Source organism: Aplidium turbinatum, chromosome 2 (assembly GCF_918807975.1).
Source record: "Aplidium turbinatum chromosome 2, kaAplTurb1.1, whole genome shotgun sequence".
Lineage (NCBI taxonomy): Eukaryota > Metazoa > Chordata > Ascidiacea > Aplousobranchia > Polyclinidae > Aplidium > Aplidium turbinatum.
The window spans coordinates 4,540,406-4,565,996 of record NC_137473.1 but is presented as its reverse complement, the minus strand read 5'-3'; the positions used below and the strand labels follow the sequence as shown (position 1 = coordinate 4,565,996).

Sequence of the window (25,591 nt, the reverse complement as noted above, 5' to 3'; positions counted from 1 at the left end):
TGTGATAAAATTTGTTGTTTGTTTTTCACAGGCTACAGTTTGGTTAGAAGCGAACTATAGACGGCTTGTGCTGTTCTTGGTGTTCAAACCCAGGCGGGCTCTGGAAGCTGATGAATATTAGAAAAACACAGCTTTAAGAAACCAACTGATGACCGTATCCAGGCTCATGGCTGATGGTTGAATACTTATACTGTGGACGTAAAGGCAAAAAAAAATTTTGTATTCATTTTCAGGGATGCCTTTGGCACTCAAAGACACAACCGCATGATGTTGAGCAGCAGTGTTGAGCCGGCGCCCTTTCGAACATCTTACCAGGTCTCCCACCACTCGGCTATGCACTATGCAGTCGATGACCAACCTTTTCGCTTGGCTGGAAACCGAGTGTATTCAGCACAAACAAGGCTGCCATATGACCTAACTGACACGACAATACATTACAGGCTTCAGTAAAGTAATTTCACAACTCCCACCTGCTGATCGGCACAGTTTGAGGCTTGATCAGTTCAGGAACCGAACCAGGGACCTCTTGCTTCACTGGGACGAGATCTGGCGAAGCTGATGATAAAAATGAAATGCTTAGTGAAGACACACCAATGACATCCATGGAGCGCTCATTGTGACGACAGAAATGATCCGCCGCATTTTCATCTTGTATTCAAACAAACATTTCGGCTCTTCATGGCTAATTTTGCAATTTATAAAGATTTTGATCAATCGTTAACTTTGCCAAATCGGGTCTTGAATGGACAAAGCCAAATCGTGGGGTTAATTGTGTGATGATTTCAAAAGGAAACAAACTTGACCTGAAGCCAACTTTAGCGCAATTTACTGTTCATAATTTCAAAACTCGTTTTAATGGAAATTATGTAACCGATTCAACGTATTCTAACGGTTAGAGTACAACAGTGGAAGAATATGCAGGTTACACCGCACCACAGATCTCCGCACCTTCATTATGTTGGTTTGTGACGTGCATCAAGATATTCGAAACCGGATATGACGTCACTGGATAAGCAGTGGACAGACCAGCGTTTTCTTTATCGTCATCTTTGCTCGAGGTGACACCCGCGGTGGTCGCTGTGTCCACAGGGGCGCCAGGGGAGCGCTGTAGAAGCTGAAAACACAAAAATATTTGGACCAAATACGTAAAAACAGTCTGAGCTCTCTTGTAAGTATTTGTTTTTTTTACGTCTTTTCTGTTATGTATGTTTGTTTGTCGTATCCAGGCTTACACCCGGTGGTTGAAGATTTAGATTAAGTGGGCGGGAAGGCAAGGAAGCCAATCTTCGTGTCCACCTTCAGGCATGCCTTTCAGTGTCCTGCCACAGACACAGCCGCATGCTCTTGAGCGGTGTCGAACCGGCGCCCTTTCGATTGCCGTTCCAGTGTTCTCACCACTCGACTATGCAGCCGACTTGTATGTATGTTATGTATGAATTTGATAAACGTTAGTCCTGGTAACCGATCAAGCTACCAAATCTCGGATATTTTATGCAAATTACGTTTTCTGCCTTAGGAATCCTTTCAATAACAAAGTGGTACACCTGGTGTACTGAAAAGTAGACGTGCTGGTGTTATTGCATTTCAAGTAAAGGGCTTTTGAAGTACACGATCCGCCTTATTGTTGATGTTTATATAACGTGACATCTGGTCCTTCACATGTTAAGAATGTCATGTAATACCTCAACCGTCTCAATGTTATAATATTGCTTTTTTATTTGCCGTTAACTAATCCATAGTGGTCAAGATAAAAGGGCAAAAAACACTCAAAACAACAACAACTTACCATTTGAACATAATGTTGAAGCTGGATTTTCCGTATTGCTTCTTCATCTTGTCTTGTTGGACCGCCATGAGTTGAAACTCCAGAAGTTCTGTAGGTTTACGGAGGAAATGGTAAAAGTTAAATAAAGGCCGTGACGTGGTTCAGTTGCGTTTGTAACCGCATCATTGTAAAATAAAAAGAAGTTTGACGAACGTGGGTATCGAACCCGTGACTCCACGACCATTTCTTTTCGGTGCGTCACTAATTGGAACAAAATACTTTTCACCCATATAAAATTGCGTAGATCTAAGATTGTCAATCGGAAGTAAATTTACTGAAGCAGGATAAATAAAATATGTGGCAAATATCTCAACTCTAATCTAAAAATAACCGGTGATAAGTAATTTATCTTTAAATTCAGAAAGCGGTAAACGAAAGTAAAAAGATTTGCCATCGTGGCTGTTCGTTCAACTTTTTAAGGTTAAACCTGCAGGACTTACATCCCTTAAACATTTAGATTTACATCCCTTAAACATTTAGCATTGAAATAACATCAACTGAGCGATCAATATTCGCAAGTTAGTTACAAATACACTGCAATCGCACGCTTCAACTTTAACAATTGCACTTTCAACTTTTTAAACTTTAATGATTTACATTGCTTAAACATTTAGCAACGTTGAAATAACATCAACAATCGCACGCTTTCCTTACGTAACGTGTTGGCCAGCAAGAGTGGACGCCACACTCGGATGAAGATGAGAGTTCACTCTTTGTGATGTCTCAACTGTAGCCCGGGTAGAAAGGAATTCATGCGGCATGGTGGTCGCAGTACTGAATTAATCGATAGAGGATAAGTGGGATAAGAACTGTTTCAATGCTATCTGTTATTTTAATCATTATTTTAACGTTATTAGAACGTCAATACAACGCAAAACAAAAAAGTGTTTGCATTAAAAATGCTCTACCACTGTACGCCCAACAAAATATTTAAAACAGGTACCTCAGTCGTTCCAGGGCTCACTATAGCTTTTAGTGTAATATCTTTACTTCCGTTAGGTCATCAAAAGTGACTGGAGATATTAGGAGACAAGCATGTTTTTGGGTTAAAGTTGAGTTTAAAACATGGGCGGCTATCAAGAGGACACGATTAAAATGCGGGGTGCAAATACAGCGTTGGAAGATGCATTCACCTGTGACTAATACTGCTCAGGAGAGATAGATTCGGCAAGGCCTCCTCTTCAATTTCAAGATGCTCAACAACGGAATTGACAGGAACTGCAACAAATAAATTTAAATATTTATAACCAGTAACTGCAGTTGATTTTTGATCGTTCATAAGGTGACGTCATAGTATTCTTTTGTAAAAGATGATGAGGTGACGTCATAGTATCTACTTTTGTAGAAGATGATGAGGTAACGTCATAGTATATACTTTTGTAGATGATACAGAAGAATTTGGAAAAGGCCGTTAATGCATCACGCTTGATAGTTAAAAGTGATAGATACTATAGGGCTGTTCAAATACCATATGACATAAGACATATATTCTAACTAAATTTACCTTCTACACGACGGCAAATATGCTTTTTATGCAGCTCCATAACGCAATATGATGATCAGATATCGTGATCATGATGTGCAATTATTTTATTGTAAGGTCTATTTTGTCCGACAAAAACGTGATTTTGCAAGTATTGATACAAACGACCTGTTTAACTTGATGCTGCGGGTTCGCTGTAGGCGTAGCGGTTTGTCACGAGCTTTCGGAACACAGATCCCTAATGTGCTATGACGAGTGAATGTGGTGTTCATGGAAATAAAATTCATTCCGCTAAAGTTGTCAGTTTACTTCACTGTGCTTCAAATCTGTTTTGGCATGTATGCCGTCACAATGAGCTCTTGTTTACCAGGAAGTTGGTCTTGGTGGTAACTTTCCTGCTCTTCCAAGGACGAAAGAGGAGGACCTTGCGTTGGGAGTCCAGAAGTGACAGGTTGAAAAGAAGACACAAGGGGTCCAGATGTAGAGAGGGAGAAGGCGGGCGGATGCTGATTGCCAAGAGGAAGAGTTTGCTGCAGGATGATTGGCCTGGAGAAAGATAGGATTAAATAAAACTTTGGAAATGAAATAATTTTGAAAACTTGTCAGCAACAGAGCTAAATGAGCGAACAATACCCCTCAGTGAACGAAGAAATACAACTCTGGGATTTCCACTTGAGCAATGCACCTCAAGAACAGCTCTCTATTCACCAGTACTAAGTGGGTGACATAATTCACAAACAACAGCACTTTAATAACAAACTTTATTTTGTCATTCTCAGTCAATGGACCTGTGTCGATGGGTAACACCTCTGAAACAAATATGCGAAATTGCCAGGAATAAGCTTCCAACAAGGCTTTCTCGGAGAGGAGAGTGAAAGACCTTGCACAATTTCGATTCAATTCATTCATCTTTGGTTTAAAACGTTTCAAGTTCTCTCGTAATGATCAAGATGTTGAATAACTTACTTGGTTTGTGGAAGAACAGAATTAAAATGAGATTGAGGATGCTCTGCCAGGCTGCGACGGAAATCCTGCACATAGCGTAGAAAGATGACTACAAACAAGCTACCAATATGACACGGGATATAAAGAGGCTGAATTAGAAGATTATAAATTTATCATTAAATTAGAGACAACCAAATATTGATCTAAACGTCGTTTAGATTCTAAACGACAAAACTTTTGACTAGAAACTCTTGCGTTTGCGATTTGTAGATTGTACTTTGCATGTAGACACCTAACTGGTAGACGAGAAAGCCGTCATTCTGTGGCTTTCCATAATAACAATGTGTGTTTTAATAAAGTGCTGTATCTACCGCAGATATGCGTTGCTGTGAGTGCTTTACACAGCAGACAGTATGAGTACAGCCGAGTACATTGTTACCTTGAATCCATATTTCTTGGTAGAGTTGGCGAAGATGTAACCAGCATGAAATACAACGTTGAAAATATACGGAGTTTTGAAATACAGTTTCTCGACGATGTCAAAATTTCCAATCAGTCAATCTACTTTGTTTTTCATTTCAAGCAGAAAAACATATCTAGTGTTGTGGTGAAACACCAACTCCGTGGTTCAGTGGTAAGAGTGTCCGCCTCTGAGTCGGTAGGCGCGGGTTCAATACCTTGTCGGGTCATACCATAGACTTCGAAAAAATGGCACTGAATCTCTTGCTTAACACTGAGTATTGAGATGGAATCAGGAAGGTGATGAAGTTTTCGGCTGCGGCCTGTGGCGCTGCGCTCAGAATGTTCGCCTCAAGCGTACCAACACAACAATACAAATCAATAAACAAGTCATGGGTAATTAATTTTTACCGTTTCTTGCTGGCCACCGACAGTGCGAAAGTTGTGCGTGGTTGACGTCACCAGTGACGTATCGTGGGAAAGACCGAGCCTCGGTTGATTGGTTTTGACTTGCGCACGTGGAGGCGTGACCCCAGCAGTATTACCAACAACCTAAACATCGAATAAAAAAATCACAACTGTCATCAACCAATCACACATAACTTGACATAGCACAACCGACTTTGTGGAAAGCAACAATTTCTACACTGCTAATCATTTTTGATTACTCGACTCTATAGAGCAACAACCTTTCAACTTCCTGTCATCAGCCACAAAACCAAAGCAAAAGTTGTCTCGAAAGTCCTGCAGGAATATATTGTGATAGATAAAACGAATAATTGAGAATAAAAAAATCAAAATACTGTCATGATGAACAACGGAGTCAAGTCAAGTGAGTGAAAGTAATGTTCCGATATGCAAAGTTCAGTTGATAACCACGACAACGATTCAAGATGTTCTGCGCCAAGCAACCAGTGGAGGCGTAAATGTCATGAACACTTGAACTACCAACTAACCTGCAGCGTCTCATTGTAATGAGTTTGTAGCAGATTCTGCATCTTGTTCATCATCTGCTGGCGCATGTCTTCCGATTTCAACTTCAATCTGAACATAAACTTTGGAATTACAAGGCCACGATTACCGATATTTCTGACATACAACAAGCAGCACTTTATTATTAAATTACACAGTTCTGAATCTGACGTCTTCGGTGGTTCAACATTTATGTAAATTACAAATTTATTGCACGTGGAATTAAGGATATGATTTGTAGGACAGGCTTACGAGAAGCAGTGGTAGAAGTTGCCTATGAGTTAGTTTCTTTGCGATGAAAGCGATTCAATTGATATACAGTATAATTATATCAGCAGTAGCAATTTTAGTCATCGCCAATCCTGCTGGGATCGGCTTAAAACTTAAACCCACTTAACCTAATTATTTATTCTCCAGTTTAAAATTCGTGTTAATTTTCAACCTACACCTTTTATTCGTTTACAGTGTGTTTAAAATTTCTAAACAAGTATGATGTATATTATGTGTGGTATTGTGGAAGCTGTGTGAAAAGGATGGTGTGCATTAGAAATTTCTAAGTCGAAAAACTCACTGCTGTGCGCGGCGTTTATCTAGCAATGCAGTTATACAATCAATCATACTAATACATAATCATACACATACGTCATACAATCTATTTATACACAGACAATAAAAGAACAACACTAATTAGTTCTAGCAGAGGTGGGCATCCGCTAGTTTAAAAGTAGCGCATTAAATTGGAAAGTACCGAAAGTACAACTAATACAAATGTGTCGCCGTTCCGCTACCTTGGCTACAAAAGTCAAGAGCGTAACCGCTCACCTCTGCGTAATAGGTTGGATATCGGTTGAGCATTGATTCCATGCAATTTTTTTTAACAAAAAATATTAGAAACACTGTTGAATTGCTAAGTTACTTTTCAGTCGCGGATTTTTCATGTTCCGTGATTGCTTTTCTTAAATTTGTGTCTCGCTTTTGTAGTTCGTCCTCATAACGGCGACACTGGCATTCCAACTCTCGTTTGTGGCTCTCCATCAGCTCCAAGACCTGGAGCACAAAAAGTTCGGTTAATAAGTCTGCTTCGAGGCTATAATATAAATAGATTTATTTTCAGCAGACTAATTTTTAGTTGTTGTAATAATAATAATGTTTGTTTTTATATAGGTTAGCGCTGTATCCATCGCAGAATGCGTTGCTCCTCAGCGCTTTACAAAGCACACACTGTCAATGCAGCCGTGTTGAGGCGCAGCTGAGTACATTCAGGGCCGGATTTAGCGGATGGGGGGCCCGGGGTACTTTTAAATCGGGGGGCCCCGACTCCCGTGCAAAAAACATTTTCGCGCCTACGGCGCGAAAACCCACCTCTACGTCTACAGTAGCATTAATCCAGTACTGCACAGCATTTTTCAGAAACTTCAAAGGCTGAAAGAAAGAAAAAATAACACAAAATCACATTTTTTCTACGTAGGGGAATCCTTCAAAAGTCGGGGGGCCCGGGGCACCTGCACACTCCGCCCCCCCTAAATCCGGGCCTGAGTACATTATTACCCGAATCCATTCCATTGCTGATTTGCCAAATTCTTACAAACCCACATTAAGAACAAGTTAAGAACGTTACGAATTCAAAACCATTAAAAAATGTCTGTCTGCGGTATTGGCCACGCCTCAGTCGTCTCACCTGTTTCTTATGAGTCTCTCTTATTCTCGCTTCGTTTGATTGAGATTCCTCGTACACTTGTGAAAGCTTTTCCATTATCTTTAAAAATATAAAATAATAGTGACGACAAGCCTTACTTTAATGTAAAAGTTTTTGTTTGGAATGGCGACCTTTGAAGGTTTGAGGCCAAGTAAAGTTGTTGGTGCAGACAGGGCCGGATTTAGCTGATGGGGGGCCCGGGGCACTTTTAGATTGGGGGGCCCCCGTGCAACAAATTTTTTTGCGCCTACGGCGCGAAAAACCGTCTCTACGTCTACAGTAGCATCAGTCCAGTACTGCACAGCATTTTGCAGAAACTTTAAAGGCCAAACGGAAAAAAAATAACACAAAATCACATTTTTTTCCACATAGGGGGGCCCTTCAAAAGTCGGGGGGCCCGGGGCAACTGCCCCCCCTAAATCCGGGCCTGGGTGCAGACTAAGTGTATTAAGTGAATATGAGGGGCAGTACGGATTATGGCAGATCTTGTATAAACATTTCCTCTTCTACTATGGGAGCTTGTTATCCTATGACAAGTGAATAGCCTGCTCTACAAACAATAGTGTTGACACGGCCATTCTACTTGAAGCTCCAGAAGCTATTATCTAAGAACCTAAATCCGGATAAGTCCAAAATACTAACGGTGTGCTCAACGAGAATAAAAAACTAGTGATGATACACAGCTGCAACGCCCAACTGCTACGTTCAAACAAATTTCACTGTCAGCGGCAGTGCTCTCACTTCGTTATGGCGGTTCTATCAAACGTAGCATTGTGATGTCACAAACAAAGTTGTCATCCCAGTCATGAAACTACTGTATATTTTTCAAAAAGACGAATTTTCAACGGTGCTTACGCCCCGGATAATCTTACAGGGATTGTTGTTCACTGTGCTGAATTTCTAACGCGTTAACATAAAGAATTGAAAGGCTTAGTAAAGTCATTCGGACAAAAGAATATTAAAGTTGTAGGCCTACTGACGAGTCTTCAGTGGACGAGAACCGGTGCTGCAACATAAACATATTGCTATTAATCTTGTGTGTTTATTGGCCTTGTTAGATCATTAGATGAGATAATGTGAAGAATAGCTTTGTTTTTTTTAAGGTTAACCAGTAGGGATTTTCTTCTGAAATTGCAGTATATAAACTGGCTGTATAGGCTTTTATGCTCGATCCTGTTCATTTCTCTATTTCATTCGATAAGTGTTAAGAGAATTGCCCCACTCTTTTTTCTTTGTTTTGAAAACAAAAACGATAGATAAATAAATAATTTTAGGTTTCGCAACAATCAGCAACGATAGGCTACAAAGTAAGATGTGTCTAAATTCAAAATGCTCAAGTTAGGAACAATCCCACTTTCTGCAGTAGCCTACTCTATTGAGCCTTTGTTGTCAGTGCACATAACTCAGAACTTAATCAAATGAATTTTTACATCGATTTAACGTCGCCAGACATTGAACGACTATGTCAACATTTCATTTATATTTTGTTGCTGGTAAACGTTTGGGAAAGGAAGCGTGCATACACACACACACGTTCATGCGCTCTAACGTATATGAATGAGCGAAAAGAAGTTTTGTAACCCACCCCAGTTAAAAGGGTAAAATTACGAATTGCTTTGGCAATCTGCATTAAAACTAATTTCTATTGAATTGAAATTGAATAATGTTTATGTTAATTTGACAAGACAGCAAAATTTAAAGTTGTAGGATACTCAGCTTCAGAGTTGCCAGTTTTCCTGTGGAATTGATCTAGATTTATTTCCAAATCGAAAAAGAAAATGATAGCAGCGTTGAATTTCATTTCTAACCAACTTTTATTAACAAATACTGTTTTTACTTAAAATTTTCGTTTTTTATGAGTTTACTTAACGCACATTTTTATAGTTTGGTTGCTTTGGGAATTGTTTAGATTTGCAACCAATACGCTACTTTTGGGACGTTAAACCAACGATTATGAAACACTTGCCAACACTAACATAATTTTATCTACCTAATTTAAAATTGCCAGTTTCGTGGTTTTCTTGTGGAATTGAAGAGTTTTTGTTTTCGAGTAATAATTTTAGCATCTGCGGGTTGTGATCCGGATGATTCATTTGATTTTGTTCAAGTCGAACTGATCTTGATAGAATAAATACTGTTTACATTTATAAATATTAGTTTGATGTTGATTTTTAGTTTGTTTTAACTTGCATTATTGAGGGAAATTTTAATGGTAATACGACTGAAAATCTTTAAATAATTTGGCAACACTGACAACATCACAGCAGTTGAAAATTAATATAATGACTAGTCTGCTGTAACCAAGGATGCCAGACCTTGGTTTTTCCACCTAGATCTGGTTTTTTTTGACCACATCTGGGTTTTAAGTTTTTTTATTTCAAATTTAGGTAAATCTAGGTTTTTTTGGTTTTTAACTTTGTACAGAGCTTGCACAGTATTAAGGCACTGGGATCTTCGATAAATGGTCCACACTGCAACACAAAAATGATAAGGTAGCCTACTGGTAATGTTTTTTTGCATCAGCTACTGCAGTCAGTGAGGTAGCCTACAGGATGCTAAAGAAATGATCCAACTTTATGAAAATGTGGATGACTAAAAATTGGAGTAGTACAACTATTTGTGTTACTGAACATTTACTTGTTGTGAATTTGAGTTATTCTTTTCAACATTATGTTCAAATGAAAAAGGCTAAGCAGGGTTTATTGCTAAGTACCAAGTTATCGTAGTTGTACACCAAGCAGTAAGCAGGCATGATGATTCTCCTCAGCCGCAGTCTACAACTCACACAGCAAAAAGTTTAGTTCAAAAGTCAAAACTAACCTTATTGGTTTTGTCTAGTCAGTTTTAGAAATTTTGGTTAAACACGCACTGAACCTTGCTAGCTAGACGCTTTACCATAAAGGTAATTTTGAACCAAAATCTTTGCTGTGAGCCCATATAGGCCTACCAAGCTCTTGTTTTTGTATATAGTTATATTACATATATATTAACTACCATACCAACATAAGCATGTATATTGTATAATTAAATCAAATATACCAAAGACAGGCAAGACACAACAATAACACAGGGTTGAGCATTACAACAGTATATTACATATTTACAAATAGTTTAACATTCAAACGTTTTCGACTTAACTTAAGTCCTCATCAGGAATCTGTAAATAATTATAAACTACAATAAATTTCACTTCTTGACAGTGACTACCGTAACTAACTGACTAACTAAAAGCATCGAGAAACACGCACGAAAAGCACTGGAGTGGACGTTTGAATGTTGAACGTTTGAATGTTGAAAACGTTTGAATGTTGAACTATTTGTAAATATGTAATATACTGTTGTAATGCTCAACCCTGTGTTATTGTTGTGTCTTGCCTGTCTTTGGTATAAAAAAGCAAACTCTCTCCCGAAACTATATAAATCAAATATAGTTATTAATTACTATATTTGATTTAATTTGCTCTGCTTTGCTTTTTTGCTTAGCATTGAGCACTTTTTTGTAGTATTGATAGTTTTCATTGTTTTTTTTATTGTATAATTATATATATATAGGCTACGTGTTACTATTTGTAGCTTTCTGAGGCTTCTGTGTAATGATTTAAAAATGGTGCTGAAAGCGCACGCAGGTTTTTTTAACCGCTTTACTACATATTTTCTGGACCTGGGTTTTTTTTGCCTCATCTGGGGTTTTTTTAGCACACAATCTAAGTTTATTGGAAATTTGTCGCTGGCATCCTTGGCTGTAACTCTTTAGCCTGGGTATTGGGTAAGTGCCTAAGTGGGTAACTGGGATCTACTGACTACAAAGTAAGCTTGCTGTGTAATTTTTCACAGATTAACTAATCTCCTCAAGGTTTCTTTTAGTTTTAGTATGTGCATGCTTTCACTTAGCATAAGACAATGAGTGGAAAAAATGCATGTTGTTTTGCAGATGTAGATTAAATGTTTATCAAATGAAATTTTCATTGTGCGAAGGTGTTGAAAAGTGGTTTATTTGGAAGTAAGATATCTTAGAATTGACAATGCAATTTAGTGAGTGACTTTTGTGCAAATCTGGACTCTGCTTTAGAATCTAGGCTATCGTGTTGAAATCACAGCATATTTTGTTTCAAAAATATGAGAACAAAGAATTTCCAAGTAAGAAAAATAGTAATTGGAACATTGCTAGGATTTCTGGGACGACTAATGTATGAACAAATACAAAATTCAACCAAAATTGATGGTAAGTTACCCTCAATAAAAAATCTGCTATTAAAAAATCCACCCAAACATTGTCCTTCATGTCATATCGATGATGTTTGTCCAATTTGCCCACCTACAAATGTTCAGATGACGCTAGACCTCTCCATTGCTCCAGCATACAAACCCAGGGGTATGTACGAAGTGACAAGATGGTTATATTTTGATGAAAATTATATTTATGACATCATCAATGAGGAACCAAAACTTGAATTACATGGACATTGGAAAGAGGAATTTAAAGCTGCTACACAAGTTGCAATGGAATATATTAACGTAAATAAAATGATGAAACAATCGTGGTCTCTGGTTCGCCTGCAAAACGGCTACACAAAGAGTGATTCAATACGTGGTACAGATTACATACTTGATTTACTTGTACGGCCAAAATTTGGTAATATTTCCAAAATAAGAAGTGAGCGTATTTTTCGTGTGCAACTGGTTCATCCCTTGATACCAGTAAAAGATACCAAACTCATTTCAGCAAAAGAAGAACGTAAACCGATCGTCAGCATCATCATTCCTATTTCACCAGTAAGTAAATTTAAAAGTAAAAGCTAGTGGTCACACAGGCAAAGTTGCTTTGACTAGTGTACTGTATATTGCCCACTAGATTCCATTACCGGTACTGAAATGGGGGGTAGTGGGGGGTAGCACGGCCAATAGGGGGTGCAACTCCCCGAAACCAGTTTTGTTGTTGTTTTTTGCCAATTTGTCAGGGATCTAGACCCCCCTTTTTTTGAATTTCAAAAAAAAGTTTTTTTCACTCCACCCTAGTGTATATTGCCCACTAGATTCCATTACCGGTACTGAGATTTTTTATCTTTTCGATACATTTTATGTTGTACATAAGGGAGTTGTCAGAAGCATGATATAAATAGAAGAGTAGTAAAGCTCAGAGTAGAGCAGCGGTCGGCAACCTACGGCTCCGGAGCCACATACGGCTCTTTTATCTCTGCACTCTGGCTCACGTGATACTTTTTTGTACTAGTTCGTGTCCCAATTAAACCAATGTGGTGCAATAATTGTGGTGACCATGAACCGATTAGTTGTGTTTCCCAGTCACGTTAAGAGTTGACAGCTGTTGGAATGGTAACTACAACTCAGCTCTACAGGGTGCGGCCAAATAACTCGAACAAAAGGCTTTCCTGTAAGCGTTAGGTTTTTGCTGAAAGCAGTCAATTAGATGGTGCGGCTCAGAGCAGGTTTTAGTTTGATGGAGAGTTGGAGACGAGACCAAATAACTCTTTCAATGCTAAAGGTTGCCGACCCGTGGAGTAGGGTAATATTTGTTTTTGCCACAGCTTTCTTTGCTTGTATAGTCTGGTGATTTTCCAGCATCAAATTTTATAAACTGTAAGTTGCTAATGGCTGTTATACGGTAATGTATGTGTTTGAAATTAACCTTCTGAAACCTTGTTTTAATCCAAAACTCCAAGCATGTTCTCAAAACTAAACCAGACTTCATTACCCAGAAATTGCGTAGTTTTATGTGGGTCATAACAATTGACAACATTACAAATTCTTGTAAACTTTCAGAAGTAGGTCTACTATGCCCAATTGCCCATCCATATTCAAAGAAAATTAACTTGTTGGTGATCACAAACCTAAGAAATTTATGGCCTGCCAGCAATTTTTTTTTAGTATTATACTGTAGTTGTTAATTGTATATACTTTTACAGATTCAAAAATACTGTTACTGTTTGGTGAGGAGACTGTCTTAAACTGAAGTTTATTGAAATTTGTCCGTGTAGTTACTGAGGTTCAACATTGTATTTAAAAACAAAACTCTCATACGTATATATAACTTTAAAAGCAAATAAATGCCCATGTAAATGTAGTTGAAGGTTTCGTTTTCGCAGTAGGCCTAGGGTTCCATCACAGAGCAAAATACTTTTTCTATCCATTTAATCGTTAATGGTCTTTAGGGTTTTGAGCATATGGAAACCCTCCTTACAAATATTATAAAAATCACCAAAGGTGAAGTAGTGTACGTCATCTTGGTCCTGTTTGCTGATTCCAAAACTCAAAAAGAAAAGATACAGGATATCATACGTGATAAAAGTCCAGACCGACGTACTCATATCATACCTCTGGAAGAAAAGGGTAAGCACATTTTTCAAAATAAATGTATGACAAAGTCCAATTTGAAATTCTTGTGTTGCAGATCGCGATTTCCGGTATTGAACCCTCTTCAGTACAACTTTATCAACAGCATAGTACAGTAACTATTAATACTGTACTATTCTGTTGATAAAGTTGTACAGAAGAGGGTTCAATACCCGAAATTGCGATCTACTACACAAGAATTTCGAATTGGCTTTGTCATACATTTATATATTTTGAACATTGAATGTCCAGGCAATGTATCCTTTGATCCGTAATTGGGCTTCTCTCTTGCACCAGGTTGACTGGGCGTGTAGCTGTTCTCTAATACGTTAAATTGCCTACCCCATTTTTGCATAAGCACATTTTATCTGTATTGCAGTTTAAGATGTTTGGACTTCAAAGCAAACGGCTGTATGTTTTAAAGTGCATAATAACTAGACAAGTTATTTACCTCACTGGCAGCAATACTATCCATCTCATTTCTTGGTCTAATAAGAGCTTCATGTATCCATCAGTTCGCATTAAACTATCCAGACAGCAAAATTCATCATTGTTACATTGATTCAACGTCTGCAAACGTTGAATTAATGTAAAAATGACGGATTTTGCTGTCTTGGTATGTACTGATTTTTTAACTGATGGTTCATTGTTCAATTTTCTGACCTGAAGGACATGTAGACCTGATAAATCTCAACACAGTGCAGTGGTTGCAGCAGTTGAGAGATGTTCCCTGAATTATTGCGTCATAAGCAAGAAGAAGAACTGACGATCATCTTTACTCAAGAACCTTGCACGCACACATGTTGTTTCCACAACTACTTTTAAACTTATTTTTCTTCTTTTGCAGGTTCCTTCAATTATCTAGCTGGATTGCGTGCTGGAGTAAAGACTACAAGAAAGGATGACTTGGTTGTTGCCTTGACTGAAGACACTTTTTTCTTCCTTCCCTTTTTAGACCATTGCAGATATTTTGCTTTGCCAAACAAGAGAGTTTATTTTCCAGTGGCTTTTGCACAGTTTGATCCTAATGTCATTGAAGAGGGTATGCCTCCGGGTAAGCCGAAAAATATCAACAAGAAAGACCACTCTAAATTTACTGGTCAATGGGATTATGAAACACACAGCTATGTTTGTGCTTATCGCTCTGATCTTGCTGATGTTATGACGTCGGTTGTACCAACAGAGAAGCCAAGATCTCGCAAGCCTGGGCGATGGTTGTATGACAAGTTTCTAACCAACGATGTACAAGTGATGACTGCAGTGGAACCATATTTGTTTAAAGTCTATAACGATGAGCGGTGTTTGAAATACAATCCGTTTGACGGCGACAAGAAGCGATGTCTGAGAAGAAAGTCAGAATTTTTGGGAGCGAAGCTTGCATTGGGTATATTATATATTAATGAAGCTAGTAAAGAAAAGCACCCATGAGTTGATGTTCAATTTGTAACTTGTGGTTACAGCCTACTAGAGGTTCCACAGAGTTCTAGTAGGCCATGATGTGGTATTTATTCAATTTCACTCTTGTGCAACTGTGCATGTTGTCTTTGGGTGGTTGCACAGTGTAATTGGCGAGAGATGAAAAAGCCTGCAACAAACAGTAAACGAAAATGTTTGATCTCGTTAATGAACCAATTATTGCAGCAATCGTCGTTTTGATGCAATTTAACACAATTGTAGCTGCTGCAGAAAGCTTGCAGAATTAACCAAATCGAAGCCTATCTCACGTGACTTTGTTTTAAAAACGTACTACCATCGTGCTAATTTTTTTAAACTGTGATCCAATTGAAACTGTTCAAATATGATGTCATCCTGTTTCTTTCTTTTATTATAATATGTCATCAATCTACTGTATACAATGAAACATGACAGACCTGATACTCCAAAGGTCGCCATATGATATTTGAACAACTCTTTATTACCTTTAAAACTGCTTTCTTTATTTTAGAAGGTATTCACACTGTTTAGAAAGATCTTGTTAGTTAGCGTTTTTTGGTTGCTTTGTTTACCACGATAACTTATTCGTTGAATACATTTCTATAATGACTTTGCAACAGTGATAAGGCAACATGCACTAGCGAGAGTATTTCAGCTGGGCAAGATAAACTCAATCATAGATCCTTGGCGAATGTGCGAAATCGGGCTGGTAACTAAACAATACCAAACCAGGCAAGGGGCATACTCACTTGACCTGCTAGATGATCAGTTGATCACTGACCGTAGGCTGGTTGTATTTGCGCCCATATCTGGCATTTTTCAAATCCCAGCATAGTTTTGTTTGTTTCACTTTTGTTTGTTTCATCATAGTTTTGATTGTTTAATCTACAACACCTTATTTCAAATTGCATCAAAAATTCCATCAACGAAGATGCATTCAAGTTTGCCCTGAACCTTAGCGTTAACAATTGCAATGTTTTCGCAACCAACATTGTCCGTACGTGTTGGGCATTTGAGCGCGCAACGTATAGAAGAGGAGGCACTGACAAGCTTGTAGACCAATTTGCTACAACTTACACGAAAATTCCAGTTAAAACCTAGTTAGCCTACTGTTTAGCATTTTATTTAGTAGACGCTCAGAAGAAAAGACGTTACGACCGCGCAAAATTTTCAACTTATTATCCTGTTTCGGTATCAAGCATACTATAAAGTTCACGTTTTGTCACTTCTATCTTTTCCTAGACTTCTGAGATGGAAGAGAACAAGTTTCTTTAATGTCAATAATAAGATCTGGATGGAAAAATTTCTGCGATTTGTCTCAGATTCTGTATGAAAAAGCAGTGCCCCAAAAACGAAAGGAATTGTGTTAGTATGGTAATCTGGAATGAATGTCATGGCCATGCTATTGTTATGGCACAAGCGACTTTTGTTCAGGCAAGGAAAATTGAGAGACCAAAGAAGACGTGGCTAGAGTTGGTGAGGGAAGACATCAGTACAAGAAAACGAAGTAGAATCAATTCCAATAACCGGCAATATAGTTGTAAAACTTGGCAGACACGTGTTAACGAGAATAAACGCCGAGTCTCATCTGCTAAAGATGAGATAAATGAATGATGACAAACAGTAGTAGACTTTGCCGGTTAGCATAAACTTGAAAGACGCATAGAACTGGAAGACGTAACTCAAAGTTTGTGTCGCTTACAACGCAGTGTGTTCACCTCTACTTCTAATAGGTTAGTCATTTGATTTCAACACGTAAAAAACCTAAGCAGTGGTGGTTTGGCTGATTGTGTTCCAACAAGAAGCGTTGTTGCTACAACAAGGATACGGAAGTGAAGCAAACGGTCACTGGAAAATCTCGGCTATTTCAGAAATGGAAAGATCAAGAAATTGGTATTAAAGTCCTCCCCGCGCATGTGATTGAAACATATGGCATCAAAACGACTTCACGTTGAGCAACGGGAAGTGGCGCTATGGAGAACATATCTGCCTCGAAAATTTGCGCCCATGCATTTTGTGACTTCTAATATCGTTCTCAAACACGTCTTAAAGCACTCTTTTGTCTTTGTGTAGGCCTCTTCTATGTGCTGATTGCATTGTTGTTACTGTGAGTGAACAAAAGGAATAAACTTTTATGAATAGTCAAGTAATCACATCAGGGTGTTGAGAAACACTAATACCCCAAGAAAAAATATCAATCAGATACGCTTCAGTTCAATTTGTTTTTATTTCTGGCCATCACAATGATAAGCCATGTATGCCAAAATAGCAGACGTCTATTCGTCTAGACTAGAAAAAGGTAGAAGCGACAAAACGCGAACGTTATAGGCCTACGATCTTGAGACCGAAACAGAATTGAGGGAAGCGAATATTCGTATCCACCTTCAAATGTGTCATTAGGTGTCTTGACAGACAGCGGTATGATTTAAATTGATGGCATACTAACCTTTTCAACCAAACGACACCTTTGACTGGCGCTAGCGTGTGGTCAACCGCGTGAGGACAAGAATACTATGGCCGAATGCAATTACAAACACACAATAGCTGCACGACAACTTTCCTTAGTTAACTCTTCAAATAACATTGAGAGGTCATACTTAAAACTTGTGTAAGTCGATGTGTTTTGCTGCTGTGAAACCCTGTCAAATTCGGGGTGGCAACAAATTATAGCAAGTAGGCAGTAGCCTACCACAACTGATTGAGATGAACAACTCTACCTTGTCTGGAGGCTCAGCATCCTTTATTACAATTCAAAACTATAAACACAGTGCACTTTTCAATTTCCAGATATAGACTATAGCTGCATGATCTTTGATGAATTGTCCACTTCATATTCTACATAGAGAGCGGAATGGCAAAAGTATTTTAATGAAGTTTAAGTAGCCACGTGGTGGAGCTAAAGACAACATTCCGTTCTTTTTGTGATTGATTGTCAAGACGCTTTTGACATCGGTGCAAGTGTATCAAACACAATTGCACCACATACATACACGTTGGAAGATATCACTACAAATAATCACACTTGAAAATCGCGAAATAAAGCAGCAATTAGATTTCTATGCCTTAAAAACCATCACAGTAATGTTAGAATTGTCAATATGACGAAGCAACTGACGCATCATCTTAGTTAAGTGATTTAAAAGCTCTTCAAACTTTAAATTACAGTATGCTCTATGCATGCTCTTATTTAGATTTTGAAATGGTCCTATGCTAAGAGAAGAATTCGTTCAACAGATATTGTGATGAGGAGATCACTTCATGTGTTTTTACTCTTAATGAACAAAGCACTCTACCGTTTTCAACTGTTGGGTAAAAGTGTTCCGCTGATACACAAGGGAATCGAACCCAGATCTCGAACATGGAGGTTGGTGTCGTTAACCGCTAAGCCACTGAAAATATATCCTTAAGAAAACAAGAAATCTCACCTGTCTTTCAATATGTATTTTATGCTCTGCTTCCATCTTTTGGAGGTCACCTTGGTGCTTCGCTTCAGCGATTGCTGCTTGCGTGTGCATGGATTCCATCTCGCTTCTTTGGGCTTCCAGCAGTTCCTTTAACCTAGCCACCTCTTCGTCTGTGGACGCCAAAGCTGACTGTATGTTGGAGCAGCGTTTTCGCTCTTGGTCGGTAAGAGCCTGCAAAGCCAAACAAAATACCAAACTTGTCACGTGTTGGGTATTGAGGGATGACGGTCTGACTACAAGTCAAAATTAACGCAGATAATTTCAATCAACCCTGTGCTTGCTTGTAACTTTTAAGCAACATCCAATATTCCTAAACATCAATAAACCATCTAAAAAAATATTCATAGGGTATGTCAACCATTAATAAACTAAAATAGAATGCTGAACTTTAATAAAGTTGTGATTCAACATTGATCTGATTTTTCTTAGTGTAGACTAAATTAAATTTTTGTCATTTTGATAAACACGTATCAAACAAATTATTCAAATAAATGCATCTCAACTATTAAAATTCAGTTACAATTAAAATAGAGGTAAAATGTTTTGAACTTGGGAACGTAGTCAGTCGTCATTTGGTTATAAAGTCAAAATTAACAACATTAGCCTATGAATAACATTGCAAAATAAATGCAGATGATAATTTACATTGGAGCTATAAATAACAATGGAATAAGTGGAAATATTGAATCATAATTAAAATATTATGCATTGGTTGTGATATCATAATGTAAACAGAAAATATCAATGTCTTATACAAAATCGTGCAATAAAAATCTAATGATTTTTTCTCTTGCCCATTCATTGAAACAATATAAATTAATGAGACAATATATATAACTCTAGTTGCCCTCGAATTATGGCGTCAGCAAACACAAAGGCTAGTGACATTAACTTCCTGTATGACGCAACAAGCATCGAGTAGAGGCACGCGCAGACAATTGAACTACAACAGCATATATTCAATTCAAGCGCCTTAACGTCATCACAGGGCTGAGAGTAGAGGATTGGCAGGGTCTTGAAATAGAATTAGCACTCCAAGTGGACTGGAGAAACACGTAAACAGAAGATATGATTAATAAGATAGAATACAACTTCGATGACAATTCTTCATTCACCTTAAAGTAAGAATTGCCAGTGAAGGCGACTTATGTGCTGTTGTAACATCGGAAGATAGTTAGATACTGATATGCGGGTGAGCACAGTTTTGCTCTCAACTATTTTGAGTACGTTAATACTCAGTCAGTTGACAAGTCAAAGAAAGATAAGAAGAAATGCTGCTGTGTGCTCCACAAGTTGTGATGTCATAGCCAATCCATGTCGGTGCTATCAAGATGGCTACGTGGATTGCAAAGCAAAGAACTTGACTACAATCCCTTCCCCTATGCCGCAGTGTACAAGACGAATAAGCATTAGTAGGAACGGAATCACAGACCTAGGTATGAAACTATTAGCCTACTTGACTATCAGACTGGTTTTATTACTTTCATGTCGGCACTTGCAGGTGTGGTTGGTATAAGAATTGTGAAGTATGACCGAGCAGTTAAAACAACTCTAATCATTAGAGTTTATAAACATTTACAAAAATATAAAATTTTAACACTGTATGTGAGACCAATTTTATAAATCAAAACAAAAATGTGAAGCTTTCGTATTATAAATAATAATAATTACAAGCCTTGTTTAGAAAAATATATCGTGTATTAGGATGATTAGACAACTACTCAAAACGTGCTTAGTGAGATTTTACAAAGTAAATTTATGGTAATTTAAGCAAAAGAGATACGAGTTGGCGTAAAACGTCATCACTATAATCAGGGTTGCCATACCGTCCTTATTTCTATGCAACGTGCTTGTTTTTGACAATCCATTATTTCGTTTTATTTTCAACAACTACAAAATTTCTATCTTTTTTTGGAATATATCAATAAGTGATGTCGATGAGAAGCATCCAACGCCCATCAACTGGACACAAGCTAAGGGATCAAACTATTGAGTACAAGGAAGTTAAGAGATTGGCGAAGCAAATTGATCTGCCAATGGCAATGATAGATAACTTGTTCGATGAGGTCTCGGCTGTTAATTTGATGCTAAAGAAGAAGATTCCAGATGATGTGTTCCGCAAGGATGAACCTGAGGACAAGTGGAAGAAAATCTTTACAGGAGATGACTCTTTTCCGTTGCTCTACAAGCTGGTTAGCATCATCTTCTCCCTTCCGGTCAATAATGCGTTTGTGGAGCGAGTGTTCTCTCTTGTTTCGGCTCAGTGGACCAAGGAAAGGAACAGACTTAGCGAAATGGCAGTCAAATCCCTGCTACAAGTAAAAGTAAAACTAGACCTGAGTTGTCGTGAGGTGCACGAATTATTTTCTACAAACACGGAGTTGCTGGAACAGATTGTATCTGGCAAAAACATGGCCATGTGATACGTCATGGCTCGTACAAAGGCAAAGATTTGTTCAAAATCATTTGTTTCCTTTCGTATGAAAATTTAATTTTTCGGTTATCTTTATTTTGGAATCCATGTCGATGGCAACCCTGGCTATAATGCTCTCAATTACGGAATTACTAGCAGTGTCGTGTCTTATATTATTATTTCAAACTTGTGTTTTCCTTTAGGACTTCAAGACTTTCGAGGGTTGATGTTTTTACACACAATGGAAATATTTAATGAAAGTATTGCAGAAGTACCGCCAGGAGCATTCTCAGGTTTAACAGGTGAGAAAGTGCACAACGTGATGTTGACGTACGTACGTGATGCATATCGTACTATGTGCTAAAGTTGCAGTGATATTGTAGATAAAATTTCTTCGTTGGGTTTAGCTAAATTTCTCAAGCTTTGAGGGTGACTGACACATGTGCCACAGCTGATGGTAGCAACGCATGATGCATTGCTGCAACACAGGCAACAGTTTAATGCTGAATGGTACTGGTATTGCTGTTGACTGAGAAATGACTTGTTTTTTTAATAATCTGTTGGAATGTTTTTGTGTTCAAAGCAAATCTATCAATCTTGTTTGACAAAAGAAAAAAATGTTGAGAATCCATTCATAAAAGGTCAATTTTTGGAGACTGTGTAAAAATGATGTTCAGAGTTTGTCGAGTCTCACAAAACTGTAGACCTACTTTGCGACTGGTTAAAACAGCAAGCTTAAAGTGGTCTAACTTTTTGATAACAAACTTTTATTTTGTACTGCGCCAGAATACCAATGTATAAAAAAACGGCTGTGGGTGAAGTAAAAGTATAATACTAAACTGAATATCAAAGTCAATAGCAGAGCTTCTTGTTACCATCATCAATTATTTCGCAACATGAACTTATCATAATCGCAATTTTCAGGCGCTAACGCAAAGCGACATGTAGTTGTCGCAGAAAAGTTATGCCTAGGTAGAGAACGGATAAGAAAACGTGCCCAGTTCATAAAAGGTGTTGTGGTATCTCATATAAGTTGGCCGCCTGTGTCACCAATGGCTTGGCAAGCGTCACTAAACATGTTGAATGTCACGCGTTTGTAAAGCAATCATGAATCGCGAAAGACTGAACTTTACGTTTGTTCTCAGTGTATTGGTTGAGAAAAACCAATTCCACAAAAATAGCTTGATGGTTACAGAGAAATCGAGGCAAACGTAGTGCTCGTTTGTAGCATTAAAGGAATAAGAAGATATATATAAGTCGTGATGATTAAGATAACATATCTACAGAATATGTAAATGTTCTGTCAAGAGTCAAGACTGTTAGAAAAATCTATCTGACTACTCCATTGATGCCCTTTTGTGTTGATGAATCTATTATATTATTATTTTTCAGCTCTGACGATGTTAAAATTGACAAACAACAACATACAACGTGTTGCTGAGTGCGCATTTCAAGGTCTTTCTTCTCTGGAGACGTTATACCTAAGCAAAAACAGCATAACAACATTAGAAGCAAAGTCCTTTCGAGGACTCTCCGCTCTACAATCTCTTCACTTGGACAACAACCAGATATCCGCCATAGATAGAAGTTTGTTTCGAGGTTTATCCAATCTGAAGTACATTCATCTACAATCCAATGATCTAGTTGGAATTCCATCCAGAGCGTTGGAAGGCCTCACGAACCTCACCTCAATCAACATTTACAACAACAGATTCAGCAAACTCGATATTGAGTAAGAAAAACGTTTTTGTGTTTATGTATCTTTTTTAATAGAGTGGGGCAATCGGGTTTTATGCCAGCCAACTGCAAATTTAGATGATGTAAATGGAAAGGCAAAAAAGCTTTATTTTTAACACAGCAACACCTGCCTAATTTGACACCTGCCTAATTTGACACCTGCCTAATTTGACACCTGCCTAATTTGACACCTGCCTAATTTGACACCTGCCTAATTTGATCACGTCGAGTTAAACAATTTCGTGCATTTTCGATCTGAGACAAACCATGTATAGTTTTAGTTCATAAGCAAACATTAGCCACCCACACAAGATAAAACGAGTTTGGGAAGAGATTTAGATGCAATTATAAAGGGAACACGCACCGTCAATAACAACCGTAGCTTAAAATACGTGATGAAATAGCGATGTACATTCAACATCCTTCCTTGATAATGCAGCTGGTTTGAAGACGTAAACAAGCTGGTTCTGCTGGTGGGGCACAACCCGTGGAACTGCACGTGTGAGCTCAAAGAAGATTACTCCTACATCTTGGATGCTTTCAACACAAATGTAAGTTGTTTGAAAGATAAATAGTTGAATGAAAAATATTGAAACTTAAAGAAATTGAACGTTCACAATTCCATCTTTTACGTTGCAATAAATGTTGAAATTTGCATTTACTTTGATCGCACAGTGTTACTATGTGTTGTCGCAAAGGCCTCAAAACGCAACAGAAGGATTGTCGTGAAGTTCTGTTCTGTGGCTTAAGGCTTTGTGTTGATTGCAGCGGCGCCGCTTAGGTGTAAGGTAGCTTCTTTCTTTACACCTTTCTTGAGTCACCATTAACTAGTTGCTTGTGTTGAAGTAGGGTGGTGCACTGGTGCTAGTATACTTTTCTGTTGCCATCACGTGAAGGTATATTTATGTTCGCTATGTTTTTCAGACGCAGTTTATTAAAGCCTTTAAAATGATGTCATCTACCTTTGTTAGTAATCCTATTCGTTACCAACGATGATTGTTTATTTTAGGTGCACTGTCCAATTCTTGTACAAGGGTTAAAAGAAGTCTTCTTCAACCACATGTGCATTACATGTTCCTATCCAGCGCATTTAGCTGGGCAGACGTTGCGGGACATTCCAATGTCCAACTTCACAGACTGCGCTCCGTCAGTAAACGTGGAGGGAATTCCAACCTACCAAGGTTTTACAACGCCTGGACTGGTTGAACAGACCCCTCTAGAAGACACAAACTATTGCATTGCGAAGATTGAACGTTTAAAAGCAGAGAGATTACAACAATTTACAAAACCACAAGCAACTGCATCGAAGGTGACAACAACTATTTCGAACACTAAATTGGTAGAAACAACAGTCGCAGGATCGACTACAACCGAACGCGAAAAGTTGTCAGTCAGTAGTGGCATGCCAATTTGGGTTATAATATTAATAATTGTATTAATTTTACTACTGACAGCAATATGCGGTGTGGTTGCTATTCTCATCATCAGACGACCGGGAAGAAAAATAGTCACAGAAGACTCTGTAGATGAGACGGAAATGCAACCGAATAATTTTTCTAATAAATCATATGAAGCTGTGGTGAATGGAAAGTGAAAAAAAAATACTTCAGTGGTGAAGAAATGTGACTTATGTGTTTTGCACGAAGATCTTTTCAACTTTAATCGTATCAGTTACAAACTCAGCGACGATTACTGTACATGACGTCATCACAATTACAAACAGACCTAATCGTACTGTTGGTAAACAGCAGTGGTGTAAAAATACTCCCCCAACCAGACCAACAGCTCATTCTTGTCGTATCCAGACTTACGTTTGGTAGTTGAAGATTTAGATTAAGTGGATGGGAAGGCAAGGAAGCCAATCTTCGTGTCCACCTTCACGCATGCCTTTAAGTGTCTTGCCAAAGACACAGACACATGCTCTTGAGCGGTATCGAACCGGTGCCCTTTCGTACCATGCCAAGGTTATCACCGCTTGGCTATGCGGTCGACACAGCTTATTGTATGTGGGCAAATAACGTCAAGCGTGTTGAGTTCCCCCATCCTCCTCTTTAAATGAAGTGTTAGATTATTTATCTAGTGATGCGTTGGTTTATGTATCCCCTTTACGTGGAGTGTAGTATTATTGAAATGCAATGATAGGAAAAACTTGTCACTTGCATTAGTGCGGTGTACGAAAAGGCATTGCATCAAATCTGCAGAAAAAGCAAAACCTCATTTATTTTGTGCAACTTTATAGTCAACAAACGGTATGGCATGGAGACCTTAGCAACACCTCACTAACGCTTTATTTGTATTGAAAGTGTTTGTTAATTGTTTGTTTTCATAATGTTTACTTTTTTATAAATGTTGTGTTACATATTACGAGGCTATGCGATTGAAGAAAACGTTTGCCTCCAACCCAACTGCACTTGCTCAATAGTTTGAGGTCTCTGCGCTGCTGTTTACTTTTATATTTTAGCTGTATTGTTACTTTTCTAATGTATTGAATGTGAGTGATGCTAGAAACTTGCTGGAATCTTGGAAATAAAGTGAAACAGTGAGCCACCAAGTCCTAAGGTTTATCATTGGCTCGTAATTTGTAGCAACTTGATCTGACATCGCACACAACAATCTCTATTTAGTTGCTCATTTACGAACATGTCCTATTTGCAACGTGCATTTCCATGAAATGGTACATTACCAGTAAACTACACTACACTGGCGGCAACAATGACGCCAGTTTGGAGTTTGATTTTTGAACCATCGTGGAGCAAATTTATTGCGACAAGCGGAGGTGTGCTGTAAATTTGAAGGCATTCAAGACATTATATGT

The 25,591-nt window shown here is 38.2% G+C and overlaps 3 protein-coding genes across 3 annotated transcripts in view; 2 read left to right on the top strand and 1 right to left on the bottom strand.

Moving 5' to 3' along the window:
* LOC145765223 (uncharacterized) overlaps positions 1-25,591 on the bottom strand; it is a 37,057-nt gene that overhangs the window by 3,162 nt on the left and 8,304 nt on the right. The window contains exons 11-22 of the mRNA XM_082577005.1: positions 18,588-18,797; positions 7,363-7,440; positions 6,601-6,731; positions 5,669-5,756; positions 5,124-5,264; positions 4,275-4,339; positions 3,676-3,854; positions 2,959-3,043; positions 2,480-2,599; positions 1,787-1,874; positions 949-1,114; positions 471-555 (exon numbers count right to left, since the gene is read on the bottom strand). Coding sequence (XP_082433131.1) covers positions 471-555; positions 949-1,114; positions 1,787-1,874; positions 2,480-2,599; positions 2,959-3,043; positions 3,676-3,854; positions 4,275-4,339; positions 5,124-5,264; positions 5,669-5,756; positions 6,601-6,731; positions 7,363-7,440; positions 18,588-18,797 — 1,436 coding nt within the window. The remainder of the gene's footprint in view (positions 1-470; positions 556-948; positions 1,115-1,786; positions 1,875-2,479; positions 2,600-2,958; positions 3,044-3,675; positions 3,855-4,274; positions 4,340-5,123; positions 5,265-5,668; positions 5,757-6,600; positions 6,732-7,362; positions 7,441-18,587; positions 18,798-25,591) is intronic.
* Positions 11,318-16,041, top strand: LOC145764906 (chondroitin sulfate synthase 1-like). The gene is made up of 3 exons (XM_082576601.1): positions 11,318-12,153; positions 13,548-13,725; positions 14,576-16,041. The coding sequence occupies exons 1-3, from the start codon at positions 11,497-11,499 to the stop codon at positions 15,154-15,156; spliced, it is 1,416 nt and encodes a 471-aa protein (XP_082432727.1). The 5' UTR covers positions 11,318-11,496; the 3' UTR covers positions 15,157-16,041.
* Positions 19,634-25,327, top strand: LOC145765224 (uncharacterized). Its single transcript, XM_082577006.1, has 5 exons — positions 19,634-20,062; positions 21,243-21,341; positions 22,432-22,771; positions 23,216-23,327; positions 23,786-25,327. The coding sequence occupies exons 1-5, from the start codon at positions 19,813-19,815 to the stop codon at positions 24,368-24,370; spliced, it is 1,386 nt and encodes a 461-aa protein (XP_082433132.1). The 5' UTR covers positions 19,634-19,812; the 3' UTR covers positions 24,371-25,327.